The sequence below is a fragment of the Wasmannia auropunctata genome, unplaced genomic scaffold (assembly GCF_000956235.1).
Source record: "Wasmannia auropunctata unplaced genomic scaffold, wasmannia.A_1.0 LD335903.1, whole genome shotgun sequence".
Lineage (NCBI taxonomy): Eukaryota > Metazoa > Arthropoda > Insecta > Hymenoptera > Formicidae > Wasmannia > Wasmannia auropunctata.
In genome coordinates this window covers 2,328,910-2,344,541 of record NW_012026987.1, presented here as the reverse complement: position 1 = coordinate 2,344,541, position 15,632 = coordinate 2,328,910, and the positions used below count along the sequence as shown (strand labels likewise).

Here is a 15,632-nt window from a genome sequence, read left to right as displayed (position 1 = left end):
TTGTAATCTTATTGCGTCCATGTTAATTGAATGTTTTGCGATGTTGTTTTTATTCTTTTCTTTTGTGCATAGCTTGTATAATACGTAACAATCGGAAATCTAAGTTATTCTTGTTCTTATTTTTAGCGAGGGGGAAAAACTTTCCCCCCTATCGAGCGCGGGATCTTCGTTACGGGGATCACGATTAATCGTTGCATATCGAGCGTAATGAGCGAGCGAGCGAAGTGCAAAACGAACCATGCGTGATCCGAACGTACGCAAATACGTTGATAATAGGATAACGGGGATGCGAAGAGGATGCGTTCGTAAACCATTTCTGATCTAACATTTGATTCGCGCACTTGCAAAATGTTCAAACATTGAGTATCTCGAATTAGATTCTCTGAGGCGTAAAATTCAATTAAGTCCAATTGAAAAATTACTTTTCTTAACTATCCACTATACAAAATTTGACACTTAACAAATATATAAATCGGTAACGTGCGACTTATATTGAATTATCCATATCCTCGTATATAAATTTGTACACTTATTGCAGAAGGAGAGGCGGCATCAAGCATGAGTCGTTTTAGCGTATGTTAGTCAAAGTGTTTAATTTGTAAGATTCGTTATCTTTCGTTCGCCGTCACGATACTTCATTGTTATTCCGTACAATGTGCGCGAGGATAGCGAGCTCTAGCTCCAAAATGTGAATGAGAAAGAGAGGAAGGGAGAGAGAGAGAGATGGTGAGAGAATTGAAGAAAAAAAGTGGCGGAAGAAAAGAGAGAAATAAAGAAGAGAATGCACGAACGAAAGTTAGAAATAGAGAACGTTTCCTTATGAACCTTTCGAACGCGCATACGAGTCGAGGGATTATTATTATTTATTGTTGCGTTCTACGAGAGAGAGAGAGAGAGAGAGAGAGAGGACGGTGGGATCACATCCCCCGTCGCTCCTCCTCAGCAGCTCCTCTCCCCCCCTGCCCCGTTTTGGTACCGCCGTTTTCTTAGCGGCGGTTTTAGCGCTGTAGGCAGAACAGAGGACACAATAACATAGGCACTAGAGTACCTCGAGAGGAGGTAACAAGTAGCATCTCTTTGAAAGTTAGCTCGCACGGGTGTTCCGCCCTTTCGTCGCGCCGGGGACGCTCAGAATGCGTGACAGCAATCGATGCCTCTAGCACGTGTTCCAGAAACGCGCCTTTAGCATGAATTGTAAGACGCGGCTTTCCGGATCCCATCTCGCGATCCGAACTCTCTTTCGTGTCGAAACATTTTCCAATTTTGAATAAAATATTACACAATTGTACAATCATATTTTGCATTAAATACATATATCTAAAGAGTTTTTCGTCTCTGTTTTCACTAGATTTCCACTTAAATAGCGCAATGTAATGTATCAAGCGCGATCGTCTGATCCTCTTCTCCTAGCGATCTTCATGTAAAAGTAATAAATTCGATCAGTAACGACTTTATTTGATTTTATTTAATATAAGCAATGCCGAATGTAGCATAATCTAATCTTAAATTTACTTGTTCGACACGGAAAATCGCGGCTGGAAATTGTCGCATTGAAAGCGCTTAAAAGTGCGATTCGAACACGCTGCTCGTTTTACACACATCTCGTTTCGACATGGATTAAATCTCCGCTTGGTCCGATTTAACTTCGCCAACAATTCAGTTCGAATTACTAGTCGAGGGTTAGCGCGAGCGACCTGGTCGCAACGCGAGGCCCCATCGGTGAAGTTCGGTCGAACTATACGGTAATCTAATCGGGTATTCGGTATCAATAGCGTTGAGCGTCCCAACTTCTACCGTCCACAGTGAATCGAGACGTTGATCCTCGACGAGGGCGAGCCTCGGGGAAGATCCTCGAGGAAGGCCCTCGCGAAAGATTGCCCTCGAGCTCTGGCGGCGGTGACGAAAAGGCGGAGCACCAGCTCGCAGAACAGGGTAACTAGCTCTAACACCTATCTCTTACGTCAGCTAAGGAACAAGAAAGCTCTGTCACAAATTCGTTCACGTCACGGTATCACACCGCCGCGGTCTGGCATTTTTAATCAGGAAATGTCGGCCGAGGCGGCAATCTCGAGACACTATCACACACCTTCGTACTAATAAACGATTTACTATTCGATTTCATTGCGACGTCTATCATTATTTTCACCCAGTCATAACTGCACCCTTGCGACGAGTTCGTATCTCGACAGAATTTTTATCGATTTCCAGGTTTTATTTCAACTCGTCAAAAATATCCGTTTTATTTGAATATAAAAATTGTATATATTTCTCGCAACTTTTATATCGACAGCTTGAAAGTACCATTTAAATATTAATTATTATTCATCATTAAAATTAATATCTAAATTTAATATCTATGTATTATATTGTGTTTTGCGACAATCTTTTGAGGAACATATTTTACAAATTTTAACTAAAATTTTAAATATAATTAAAGTATACAATGTACTTATATAAATTTATTGCACGTATACTATACGAATTTATATACTGCATGTTACATAGATATTCTTTATAGATTTCTTTTCTCTGTGATATGCAAGCTTGTTACAAGGATTTATACATACTTCATTGTCATGGTGAAAAAACTTACAGATCATTGAACAGAATAATAAGACAGGTAAGTTAATAAAAAGCAATATAGGTAAGCTAACAAAAAATAATGTTTGACTTACTGACGGCGGTACAGCGGCGAACGCAAGAACGTTGATCTGCAAAATACAAAGATAATTAAGATAAAAATCTCAAATTACAGCAGTGTTCAAAATAATTAATATTTTAAGAAATAATCACGGAATTTTATTCTTTAAACAAATATTCTACAAAAAACTATTTAAAACTAAATAAAACTACATATATTTGTGTCTAAATTTTTATAAAATTCGATAAAAATTTAATTTTTTATTTTAAGTAAATAATTTAAATAATTATAATTATATTGGTTGAAAATTTTAATGATTATAAGTGATTCTAAATCTATAATTATAAAACTTAAATTATTATTATAAATTAAACTAAAAAGGTTTTTTTAATAACCTAAATTCTGATAAAGATGCAGAAAAGCACAGTTGTATCGAAATAAACGAGCAATATATGGATCTCACAATAATCTTCTTTTTAATAAGTTACAAATTGCTAAATTATACCCGCAATTATATTTCGCCGTCGCCCGAGCCTTCCTTAACTTCCTCCTCGTCGTTTCTTATTCCTGCCCAGCGGATTTTTCATCGAGAACCTCCGTATCGAAGAGATCTCCAAATCAAATAGGTATAGTCTCAAGATCCACTAAAATCCGCTGTATTGTTTATTGCTGCTTCTGCGGCGTTCACGCATATCACACACATGCATATACTCGCGAAACGGTTAATCACGATCGCGCTGTCGCAACGTGACAATCGCGCGATACTTTATACGGCGCTCTCGATATTAATTGTACTTGACACGAATCTTGTCGCGATAGAGAAATAATGCGGAGAAGGAATATCGCGATAACGCAACGAGCGACCACGAGCGACAAGCGACTTTTTGACGATCCCGCGATTCCGCGACGCGACGGGAGTCGTTTCATTTGCACGACGGAGAAACCCTCTGTACACTAGCGCCAGTACATCCATTTTATGAAATGGATACTACCTCCATTTTCTGACGTTGTCGATAAAATCATAACGTCGAAAATGAATGTGGTTTGAATCTGTGCTACATCCACACTCAGAGTTGTGCCGTAGATTTCAAGATTACGTCTACACGGATTATTTACGTGACTAGTACATACATAACAGGCGCGCGTTTCCCGCGCGCTGCGTATTAAATCCCATACATCTTACAATAACATTTATACCACTTTACATTTCAATTAAACAAATGTTAACAATTTTTGATAAAAAATAAATTTTCAAAAAAAATGACGCTTTGCGCGCGGTGCGTATTAAACTCCATACATCGTCCAATAACATTTATACCAAATTACATTTTAATTAAACAAATTTTAACATTGTTCAAAATCGAAGTATGACCATGTAGGAGTTGACCTAGGTCGATTTTTATATTTTTCGATTTCTGCAATAAAAATTTTTCCGAGAAATTTCTCGGATCAAAATCGATATATGACCATGTAAGATTTGACCTAGGTCGATTTTTCATATTTTTCGATTTCTGCAATTAAAAATTTTCCGAGAAATTTCTCTGGTCAAAATCGAAGAATGACCATGTAGGAGTTGACCTAGGTCGATTTTTTATATTTTTCGATTTCTGCAATAAAAATTTTCTCGACAAATTTCTCGGGTCAAAAATCGATAAATGACCATGTAGGAGTTGACCTAGGTCGATTTTTTATATTTTTTTAAATAAAATCACGATTTTTTAAAAATAGCCACATAATTCATCTTTAAGATAAGCCTAGAAAGAAGTGTATATCTTTATTTTTCTGGAAGATATGAATTTTTAAACATTGGGGAAAAGAGGCTTCATCGCAGGTAACACGGCAATTTTAAGATAGGAATCTACGTGATGTTTACATGGTCTTTTTGCTACGTAGACAATCTAGACTTATAAACTGTTGTAGACTATATTGTAAATTGTATCACTATTTGGGAAAAAAAGTTCCACATATAATTATATATAATTATATGTGCATGACACTCGCGAAGACTCCAAGATATCGTAGCTTCGTGCGATCGTAGTTTTCTCGTATTATTTTTTTTATTAAATGTTTCATTTTTAATGTTATAAGTTTTTGTGTTTAAATTCTTTTAGACACAAAATTTTCTGTTAATACAAACTTTGAAATCAGTTAACTAATTACGTCGAGATATTCGAAAATATAATGCTGGCAACTTCGCATCGATGCCGACGATATAAAGTCAAATTAATAACTAATTAATATCTGACAAAAAATAATGCGCGTCCGAGTAATGCAATTGACACACAAAATATAATTGCACCTCGCGACATGTTTTTCGAATATTTAAAACTCACAAAATGCACTATTGATGAATAATCAATGGTACATATTTTGATGTATTGCGTCTTGCTGTTACTTGACTCGTATATTATTCCACGTTTTCAATTGCAGGAAATGGCAGAGACGAGCGCGATTAATTTGCTGGAAAAATTTAAAATACGATACAAATTGAACCAGCGACAAGAAAATAATTATTCCTTTGTAATCTTAATTAAGCTTGATAAATAATCCATCGTCGCACATTTTGCGCTTTGTCTCGTGTAGAGCCCGGCCTGCAGTCCCAGAAGTGATGATTAATTCCGTCCTGATTGAAAGGGGCAATCTAATGGAGGTATCGGATATGCGCATCCAAAACGAATACATCCGATCCGATAAAAAAAACAATAAGCGCGAATCCGTTGTTTCGTATAGCGCGTAGGTTACTATTACGAAATTGTTGTCCTCGTCAAACGTATGTACGCGACCATTTGTACGCGAGTTTCCGATATTTATCGAATTTACACGTTACGCGGCCAACACCGCGCGCGTGTTTCTGCGAACACTAAATCCGGTACGTATATCCTGCTGTTTAATTACACGATTGCGAGCGCTCTTAAATCGCGGTCATTACATCGCGCGCGCGTCATTCGCGAACGCGCGTGCAAATATGAAATCCGGCTGTTTGATCGGTCAATAAAACGCATCGCTACCAGGCTCGGGGTATCGTTTTTTTTCTCACCCCCTTCTTCTCCGTGCCTCGATACCGCGCTAATAATTAAACGGTGACGAGGGATGACGTTGTTTTAATTCTCTCATTACGCCCACGAGGACAGTGATCACAGTCGGTCGCGGTCATTCATCGAGGAACAAGTCAATTACAAAAGAGCGGGCGAGGGAGGGAGGGAGAGAGAGAGAGAGAGAGAGAGAGAGAGAGAGAGAGAGTGAGGGTGTTATCGAGTTACCGAAGGGTGCGAAATGGAAACAATAATATTTCGATGACATTCACGAGCCTGTACCGATCTGAATTCGCGTTCACATAACGAGGCTGCGCCGCGCCGCGCTGGGCTCGTGCCCTTCTCGGGCGACAATGAGTGCAAATCCGATAAATCGGGAGGGGATGAAAGGATGCAAGGACTGCGGCGGATTTCACAAATTAACGTCGCGCCGAATTGCGATACTCGCTGTTCCGACAAGGGCATTATATAATCAATTTATGCCGTCTCGGAGTTCTCATTTGACATTTGGGACATTTGTCTCGCCTCCAGCTGTTCATTACTCGAAGCACATACATCAAATGCCTCTTACAATAAGTGTTTATAATTCCTCGCCAATCAGCCGATGCCATATCGCTATCAAAGTTCATCGAATCACATCTCGAGAAACGTATACGTGCTTATTCCGCGAAAGCCTTGTCAGTCTCAAGTCATTCTCCGAACATCGCAGTCGAAATCACGTATTTGCGATAATAAATTAATAAGCGAACAATGTATTCTACAAAAATATCGCGAACTCTTTTATATCGATCATCAATCATCTTAAATTATCGCTACGATTTTCGTTAGATTTATTCGCTTTTCTCACATAAATTGCAACAACTAGTATAAAACATTAAACGGATTACAAAATCATTTACATTTTCCTTATGTATATTCGATAGAATATTTCAAGGAAAGTTCCCACGCACGTATTCCATCGAGAAAAATAGACGCAAAAACGAAACTTGCGGGTAAGTAATACAATTTCTTTCTTTTCAAATAGAAACTTGGTAGCGAAGCAGAAGAAGAAGAAGAAGAATAGCTAAAAAAAAAAATAGATACAGTCTGTGAAAACTTCCTTTCAATGAATCTATGAATAATATTGCGGATTGATGTGCTCGCAAAAATTACTTACGTACAGAATTACACACTCGTTAATTCTTCTCGAGTTTTGCGAGCAGAAAACGGTTAAATTATATAGTTTAATTAATTATTTAAGCGAAAGATGTATTCTTTAAAATATTACAATAGAATTTGACCGCTGCATGAAAAACGCACCAGACGTCATTAATGTAATTTATGCGTATACTATCCGACACATAACACAAGCAAAAATCTGTGCTATTATAAATTATCAAGAATCATTCTTATATGATTATATTAGATAAGCAATTAAATCGAAAGGAATACAGATTACTTATCATAGGTATTATCTTACATTGCAGATTATTCTAATTAATTACTTTGTAGAATTTCGTTTATTCTAGATTATCCCGATTAAATAGAGCTCACTTAATCATCGTGCGAAGGTGTTTCTTCGGGTAAAGTCCGCGACTCTTTCAGAAAAATTCAAACCTGCGCGCGTTCCCAGGTCCGACCAATCTTTGACAACTTTCATCGACCATATGGGCCACGTTCCAGCCAAGTGGGAGACCCATTAAGGTTACTACGGATGCGTACGCATCCGGCGTTCCATGCCGTTGTGAAGCTACCGACCATTCCTCGATGAATCGTCGAGCGCATGCGAACGCTGGCTGGTTCGCGTTCGTTTAGGAACGTTTTTTCATCAAACGCATCTTGCGTATATGACGATACGCAGCGAGTGAATTACTCCTAGATTATTCGACGAATCTCCGTTGATCGCGCACCGGACACGTGGTCGTCCTCTTCGTCGGCATGGAGTCCAGCGACTCGATGCCGCCGGAAATCGAATCCGCCGGCGAGGACATCATTCTGCGATACGAAGAGTTCGAAACCGTGAAGAGTATCGTGGCGAACGACGGGCGCAACTCGGGGACGATCGAGGAGGGCTTCTTCCTGATATCGCAGGAACCGCAGGCGGTGCAGTATAATCCCGAGGGTAACGTCGAGGAAACGGTGTCCCACAGGCATCAGACCGAGGTAACGCTAGAGTGGATGCACCTGTGCAGGATATGCGCCAACGCGAGCGACCACATGATACCCATCTTCGTGGGCAACGGAGCGGAGCACGACTTGTCCGGCAAAATAATCAAATACTTGCCGATACACGTGTGTATACAGTAAAGTTTCAGTTCAAGTTTGACCTCAACTTGAAGGACGTGTTGATTAATCCGCCAACTCGTCCTTCGCAGGTATCCGAAAGCGACACTCTGCCGTTACAACTGTGCGAGCGTTGCGCGAACACCCTGATAGCCTGGCACGAGTTGAGCGAGGGATGCCTAAGCGCGCAGAGGAAGCTGCTGGAAATGCAGGATATGCATCTGCGAAATAAGCAGCAGGTAAAAAAAAAAACTGCACGAGATGAGATTGAGAAATCTTTGTTTAAGATAACGTAGCTATAATCAGCTATGCTCCTAGTGCATTTTGAGAGTTCAGAAAAAAACAAGATAACATGTATAAGATAAAGCGAGTATTTATATGTTGCGCTTTGCCTTTTAAAATATATACCTCTTTGCTTCGATTTAACTTGTCCATTTTCTCTCTTTCTGTCATCGTGTCGTATTCGCCTTTTTAATCTACTGATCTTGACTAATTTTACATCTTACTCCAAAACAACATATTTCTTTGAATGCGCTTCGCCTCTCCTGCATCTGCTTTTCCCTCTTGCTCCTAAGATTTTTTTCTATCTGATCTTTTGCTCCTCATTTATCTTTCGCAACATATACAATATATTTTACTTTTAGTTACATATCCTTTACAAATGTTTTGCAGTATTACAATCCTACCTCTTTGGATAATTTAGAAGTTCCTACGCCGATGCTTACAGCCAGTACGACGATTGCGTCTAGTGTCACAAACTCATTGGTAAGTATGATAAAATAAAAAAATAATATTCTTATCTACATTAGAAGAAATTCAATTCAAACTTCTTTTATTGCAGCCAAGTCAGCAGAACGACGACAAAAACGAAGTTTGCAGTACTGAAAAAATTAATAATTCCAACAGGTAATAATCTCACATTATTCACAACAAGTTACAAAAAAGCACGAAGTTGTCTCTCTTGCTTCCCCCATTTATGTGAATAAGTGTTTGCTCATAGTCGCCATATTTACAGTATGTAGATAATAGAATATTAGAATATAATAAGAATTAAATGTGTCACGTAGAGCTTGTTAAACATTTCCCGTGTATTTTACGAAAAGATGAAGACTGTTCGACATCACGTACAGACCACGGGCATTCGTGATACGCGTCGTAACAAAAACTGTGGAACTCTCGCTGAGCCACTTTTTAAAAAGAAATCATAAAGAAAAGAACAATTTGCCGGCGTTGGATACGCCAAGAAAGTTTTTACGACAGCTTAAAGAAAGCTTTGCGAGCAAAGCAATAGAAAGAGAAAGGTAATGCAACCGGAACAGCCGGGGTGGTTGGCTTTAGCGATTACCTAGAAAAAGTAAAACGAGCGGCTGTGACGGCCGGCTCGAAAAAAATCGCAAATCGTCCGCTGCGTCGTGCCGCGCAATCGCAAAAACCTGGAGTCAAGTTTCGGCTATTTTGCAGGTCGTGCGGCGTCCGGACACCGTTTAGTGTGTCCCCGGACACGCCGAAAGCACCTTTTTGGAAGCCATACAGGAAACGGTGCCCGCCGAGAACGCGCAAGCAGGCAAAGATGAGCGCGACGGCCGAGGACTCCGACTCGGTCTGGATCGCCGTCGTGGACACGGCGCAGCACGATCAACCGTCCACCGTGTCCGAGCAGTTGGCCGAGAGTAACGATCGGTTGTCCGTCGAAGTGAAGGCAGAACATGTCGCGACGGCGCAGCATTCGATAAAAAATTCCAGTCGAGAGGACAGCGCCGAGCTATCGGCGATCACGGTCGCGCACAAGGAGGAGAAAATTGAGAGAGATCAGATCACGGACGACTCGACGCACGCGACATTTGATGACGAGAAAGATGATAAGGACTTCTCGGAGATTGTCGAAAAAGCGTCGCACAGAGAGGAGACGTTTCGGTGCACCGAGTGCGGTAGATGCTTCAAGCTGAAGGACTCGTATCTGCGACACATGAGGATCCACAAGGACGAGCGACCGTTCACCTGTCACGTGTGCGGCAAGCAGTTCCGCGACTCCGGCGGGCTGACCAGGCATCTCAAGGACGTGCACGCGAAGCTGAAGAATTTCACGTGCGACCTGTGCAACCGGTCGTTCGCGTCCAAGGCGACGCGGGACGATCACCGGCGCACCCACACCGGCGAACGACCGTACGTCTGCGACTCGTGCGGCAAGACCTTCAAATCCAAGGCGTCCCTGTACATCCACAGCAAGCTGCACACCGACGTGTTCCCGCACCCGTGCTCGTACTGCGGCAAACGCTTCCGCCGGCGGCAGGAGGTGCTGGCCCACGTGACCACGCACACCGGCGAGAAGAATCACGAGTGCGACGTGTGCGAGAGAAAGTTCCGGGTCAAGTCCGAGCTCGCGCGGCACAAGCTCATCCACTCCGAGAGCAAGCCGTTCGTCTGCGGCAAGTGCGGCCTCGCTTTCCGGCAGAAGCGTTACCTGAACAATCATGTCAAGAGCCGGCACAGCGAACCCGTGCGAACGTCCTAACGATAAGAAGCATGACGGTTAGCAATAGAAATTTATGCTGAACGCACGATATGGCCCTTCTTCTTCTTCTTCTTCTTCTTCTTCTTCTTCTTCTTCTTCTCTCTCTCTCTCTCTCTCTCTCTCTCTCTCTCTCTCTCCCTCTCCTTCTCTATACGTATAGGCCCTTCGTCGCCGCACCTGCAACGAAACCGATTCAAAAACTGCCGCATTTATTGTTTTTCCAGGTGCGAGCTGGCAGAGGAGAGATCTTTCGCGGCATACCGCTCCTCGTGTAACGCTGCACCGTGGGCGAGTAATACCACGATAAAGTACGAAAGCAATCCGATGAGAAGCACGACGCTGATTGCGGAGAAGGCTAAAGAAATTTCGGAAAGAGAGACACGCGATTCGTCGGGTAACTGCAACGCAGAGAAATGCGACGAAGAAACGGTCTTGAGCGTCTTGAGATATCAAGAAAAAGATAAATCGACAATTCCAGAGTCGACGAGCGACTCTGTGAAGAAGGATTATACTTGCGACAACTGCCATCGCGTCTTCAAAAGAAAACATAATCTAATACGCCATATGACGGACTGCGAACATCATGATTCAGCTAATGAAGATTTACCAAAAACGCATACTAAAGTAATAGAAAAGAATAAGGAGACAGACGAGAGTACGGTAAAAGAGAAGGACCTGTTGGTGGAAGATATTAAAAGCACAAGCGACGACGAAGACTTTTGCCTTCCGTCAGTAAAATCATTGGGAAAACGATCCAGAATTTACTCGTGCGGCTATTGCGAGCACACCGTGGAGAAGAGGAAACTGTTGAAGGCCCATCTGGCGGAGGCGCATCCCGAGGTCGCGAAGAGAGGCCGAAAGTCCTTCGTGGCCACGGAGACGGTGCTGCGCGCCCGGATGGAGCACGACGGTAAGGTGTACTATCACTGCGGTGAGTGCGGCAAAAACTTGAATTCGCCGTACACCTTCTACTGGCACCTGCGCATCCACACGGGCGAGCGGCTCTTCACTTGTCACCTGTGCGGCAAGCGCTTCCGCGTGAATCAGGGTCTGGCGCGGCACCTGAAGGAGACTCACGACGGCGTCAAGAACATAGAGTGCGACCTGTGCGGCCGCAAGTTCTCGACGCGGCGCAACGTCGAGGACCACCGGCGCATTCACACCGGCGAGCGGCCGTACGTCTGCAACGTCTGCGGCAAGACGTTCAAGCAGAAGGCCTCGCTGTTCGTCCACAATCGCACGCACACGGACGTGTTCCCGTTCAAGTGCAGCCACTGCGGCCAGACGTTCCGCACGCGGCCGCCGCTGTTGCTGCACATCACCAAGCACACCGGCGAGAAGCCGCACGCGTGCGACGTGTGCGGCCGTCGCTTCCGCATCAAATACGAGCTGAAGCGGCACCGGCTGATCCATTCCGACGAGAAACCCTGGCGCTGCACCGAATGCAGCCTCTCGTTCCGCCAGAAGCGCTACTTAGTTAATCATAAGAAGCTCAATCACGAGCCGCCGCGCAGTTCGGCCGCCCCCCAAGTAACGGGCTGACTCTCTTTTCAGATGCACGCGTCGAGTGTCGAAAGACGAGTCGCAGAGACACGCACGAGACAGCTCGCCGAGGTACGAGCGGTCTGAGGGATACGTTAATGTCGGGAAAGCTCGGGCAACGGTGTCCAGCGAGAAATGCCTATCATCGACGCACCTTGGCGATTTTGACGAGAGATCGAAAAGAGACAATTCGACTGATTCTCATCCGGACAACTCCGGGCAGACGCAGAAGCCCCTTCAAGAGAAACGCACGCTGGTCTCTCAAGAATGTGCAGAACCATCGAAACAATTATTGGAGCAGACCGAATTAACTCGCTCGAAGATGACGGAGGGTGACGGGTGTGCCTCTCACAAGTGCGACGAGTGCGGGAAAGTTCTTTCCACGTCGTACAACCTGCTGATTCATCGCAACATTCACGCCGGCGTGCGACCCTACGTCTGCCCCGTTTGCGACAAGAGCTTCCGATCGGCGTCCGGCCTGAACAGGCACGTGCGCGACGTCCACGACGGCGTTAAGAATTTCGCCTGCGACATCTGCGGCCGTCGTCTCGCCTCGCGGGCGTCGAGGGACGAGCACAGGCGCACTCACTTCGGCGAGCGGCCCCACGTGTGCGAGACCTGCGGCAAGTCCTTCAAGCAGAAGGCGTCCCTGCACGTGCACCGACTCTACCACTCCCAGGTCCTGCCGTACCGCTGCGTTCTGTGCGACCGCGGCTTCAGGAGGAAGCAGGAATTGGACAAGCACGCGTCCTGGCACTCCGATCGCAAGCCGCACGCCTGCGATGTCTGCGACGAGCGCTTCCGCAGCAAGGGCTGCCTCGTCCGTCATCGGCGCATCCATACCGATCAGCGCTCGCACGTCTGCGCGACCTGCGGCGCCAGGTTCACTCAGGAGCGATATCTGAAGAGACACCGCGGCAGTTTGCACGCGGCTGTAGACACGTGAATACGATCGAGACGAGGGATTTGTTTGTTCCCGAACGTGTCCGGACGAATAAAGTCGTGGAACGTTTGCTGCTCATTGGACTCGATATGCCACTAATTGTAAGTCTGACTAGAACGTTGATTGCGCGCACTGCTATCATCAAAATGTCTCGTTAATCGAGATGACAAAATAAATTATCACGATCTGATAAACAAATCTATGTGCGAACCCTCGGCGAAGAATCGCAATCGTCAAGTCTAATTAAATCACAAGTATACAGAAGTGACGAAGGCAAAATCGGGAACGAGAGATTTCGGAGAGAATTAATATTTTCCGAGGATGATGGAGTCATACAAGAAGGTGTTTTTAAAAAAAGTGACATAAAACGCACAAAGTCGAATCGAAAAGGAGAGCAATTTTTATATAATATTTTAACACAGACCGCTTAAGAACGTCATATTTTCCACGAAACCCGGATTTAACGAACAGATTTGGAAATTTATTTGTACATAGACGAGTATCACGATACTGTATATTATACGAAATATCCAAGTGCCGTCTTACTTGGAAAAAAATTCTTCCTCGTAAGCAATTGCTCTTAAAACTAAAGAAACGCTATCGAGAACACGCACAAATTGTATTTATTGTCCAAAGGCTTACAGCTGATTAAAGTATCGCATAAGAATACTTGCATAATCGGAAATACTGTAGCAAATGTTTCTTTAGATGGAAGAAACTATATTGTCATTTTTATATTTATGAAAAACGTTCCGTAAAATCTGCAGGAAGAAGTTTGATAAGAAATATTTGCTTAGAAGGCATCTCATCCACAAATATTCTAGAGAACCAAATATGCTCTCTGTTTCTATCTATTACGTCGAATAGTTTTTATAAAATTACAGAGAATTAACAAAATAAAAAGAAAACGTTTTATTTTTACAGATTGAAAAATCAGATCGTTACCCACGATCGCGTAATCGACCAGAGTTGTTCCCGACGAGCGTGCAAGATGGAAGAGCGTAGAAGTAAAATCAATCCAATCCAAAGTAAAACGTCCAATATAATCGTTGAAGATTCGAAGAGTATTTTTTCTCCTGCAGATAATATCGATAACGATAAATTAATCGAACATTCGTCTTCCACAAGCACATCTCCAAAAATGTCCCCGTCGGATGAATTAACAAATAGCAAGAAAAAGGGGAAGAAGAAGAGTACAGAAGACAAAGATTTGAATTCTGCTAGTCAAACGCGATCAAGTTGCGCGAAAGAAGTGAGTGAGTCTAACGAATATCTGGATAAGAACGCCCAGCAGCCCAAGCTCAAGAAGGCCGCCTGCACCAGCCCGACGATGGTCTGTAAATTTTGCAACAAGAAGTTCCGCTCGCGGAAGAGCTACTGGGCCCACGTGCGCACGCACTCGGGCGAGAAGTCGTACACGTGCCACGTCTGCGGGAAGCAATTCGTTCAGGGCGGCAGCCTGTATTATCACCTGAAACACGTGCACGACGGCGTGAAGAATCACACCTGCGACTTATGCGGCCGCAGCTTCGCCATGAAGACCGCCATGGAGGACCATCGACGTATCCACACCGGCGAACGTCCGTACGTGTGCCACACTTGCGGCAAGACGTTCAAGACCAAGGCGTCCCTCTACATACACAGCAAGACCCACACGGACGAGTTTCCGCACAAGTGCACCTATTGCGCCAAGAGGTTCCGCTGGAGGCAACAGATGCTGGGCCATCTGACCGTGCACACAGGCGAGAAGAATCACACTTGCGACGTGTGCGGCAAGGGTTTCGGCGTGAAGAACGACCTGACCAGGCACAAGCGCGTCCACTCCGAGGAGAAGCCGTACACGTGTCAGCAGTGCGGCATCAGCTTCGGCCAGAAACGTTATCTCAAAAGTCACGAACGCTTAAAGTTAGGGTCGTGCGGGTATTCGCGAAGTTCAAATAGAATTGAGTCCGAATTAGCGTCGTCGAATTCGAGTTGAGTTCGGATAAATAAATAATTCGGATAATACACAAATGTTCCTGATATTAAAAATTTTTAAGCTGCTCGAAAGATCTATGATAATTCCATAAGTAAATACTCGCGCAATCGTATTTAAGATACATACAGGGTAATCCGTTATTGATGTTACAATTGGAAGGATAATTCTAAATGCAAAAATGTAAAATAGAATCACGTTATAAACATGAAGTAAAATCTTTTTTCTACAAAACTTTGATTTGGAAAAGTAAATATTTTGAATTAAATATATATAATTTCCATAGTAATATGCCATAACAATGGTTTGTTGTATAAATAACTACAATAATTATAATTATTAATTAGTTATAAATTATAATTGTAATTATAATAAATTAATAATTACAATATTCATAGATTGATAAAAAATGACAACTATTTTTTATAACATGATACATATTGTCCATTTTTTTATTTATGTATGTATATATGTGTATCACATACATACATGTGCATATAAATAATTATTTATTTTACATAAGTATTAATAATTGTACAATTTAATATTTAAAATTTAACTGTTTGAAATAATGTTTGAATACGAATAATTTTTTGACATATATTTTTCTTCGCGTAGAATTATCTCTTTTCTGTTTGTATCTATAAATAACGGAGAATACAACGTACGACGTATGCATGTGAGTACATTTAATTTTTTAATATATTATACATAAGTTAATAACG

At 42.9% G+C, this 15,632-nt stretch overlaps 2 protein-coding genes across 8 annotated transcripts; both read left to right on the top strand.

Moving 5' to 3' along the window:
• Positions 1–6,359: 6,359 nt before the first annotated feature.
• Positions 6,360–12,955, top strand: LOC105455440 (zinc finger protein 260-like). 6 transcript variants are annotated; one of them, XM_011698762.1, is made up of 7 exons: positions 6,360–6,665; positions 7,182–7,944; positions 8,028–8,174; positions 8,608–8,700; positions 8,777–8,841; positions 9,397–10,464; positions 10,672–10,764. In XM_011698762.1, exons 2-6 carry the CDS (start codon positions 7,591–7,593, stop codon positions 10,445–10,447), a joined length of 1,710 nt encoding a protein of 569 aa, XP_011697064.1. In that variant the 5' UTR covers positions 6,360–6,665; positions 7,182–7,590; the 3' UTR covers positions 10,448–10,464; positions 10,672–10,764. The 6 variants fall into 6 exon arrangements, with proteins under 6 accessions (XP_011697064.1, XP_011697065.1, XP_011697063.1 ...); XM_011698763.1 differs by lacking the exons at positions 9,397–10,464; positions 10,672–10,764 and adding an exon at positions 12,002–12,955; XM_011698761.1 differs by lacking the exon at positions 9,397–10,464 and having other exon boundaries at positions 7,286–7,944; positions 10,672–11,991.
• On the top strand, positions 12,948–15,293 carry LOC105455441 (gastrula zinc finger protein XlCGF7.1-like). 2 transcript variants are annotated; one of them, XM_011698765.1, is made up of 2 exons: positions 12,948–13,033; positions 13,857–15,293. In XM_011698765.1, the coding sequence occupies exon 2, from the start codon at positions 13,924–13,926 to the stop codon at positions 14,908–14,910; it is 987 nt and encodes a 328-aa protein (XP_011697067.1). In that variant the 5' UTR covers positions 12,948–13,033; positions 13,857–13,923; the 3' UTR covers positions 14,911–15,293. The 2 variants fall into 2 exon arrangements, with proteins under 2 accessions (XP_011697067.1, XP_011697068.1); XM_011698766.1 differs by lacking the exon at positions 12,948–13,033 and adding an exon at positions 13,043–13,274.
• The last annotated feature ends 339 nt before the right edge of the window (positions 15,294–15,632 follow it).

What these genes read in the sequence shown, in the direction of transcription:
- LOC105455441 (XM_011698765.1), top strand. Translation starts at nt 13,924, where the DNA reads ATGGAAGAGCGTAGAAGTAAAATCAATCCAATCCAAAGTAAAACGTCC.
- LOC105455440 (XM_011698761.1), top strand. Translation starts at nt 7,591, where the DNA reads ATGGAGTCCAGCGACTCGATGCCGCCGGAAATCGAATCCGCCGGCGAG. An exon ending in ATCTGCGAAATAAGCAGCAG is followed by an intron (nt 8,175 to 8,607) that starts GTAAAAAAAAAA and finishes AATGTTTTGCAG; the next exon opens with TATTACAATCCTACCTCTTT. An exon ending in CTAGTGTCACAAACTCATTG is followed by an intron (nt 8,701 to 8,776) that starts GTAAGTATGATA and finishes CTTTTATTGCAG; the next exon opens with CCAAGTCAGCAGAACGACGA.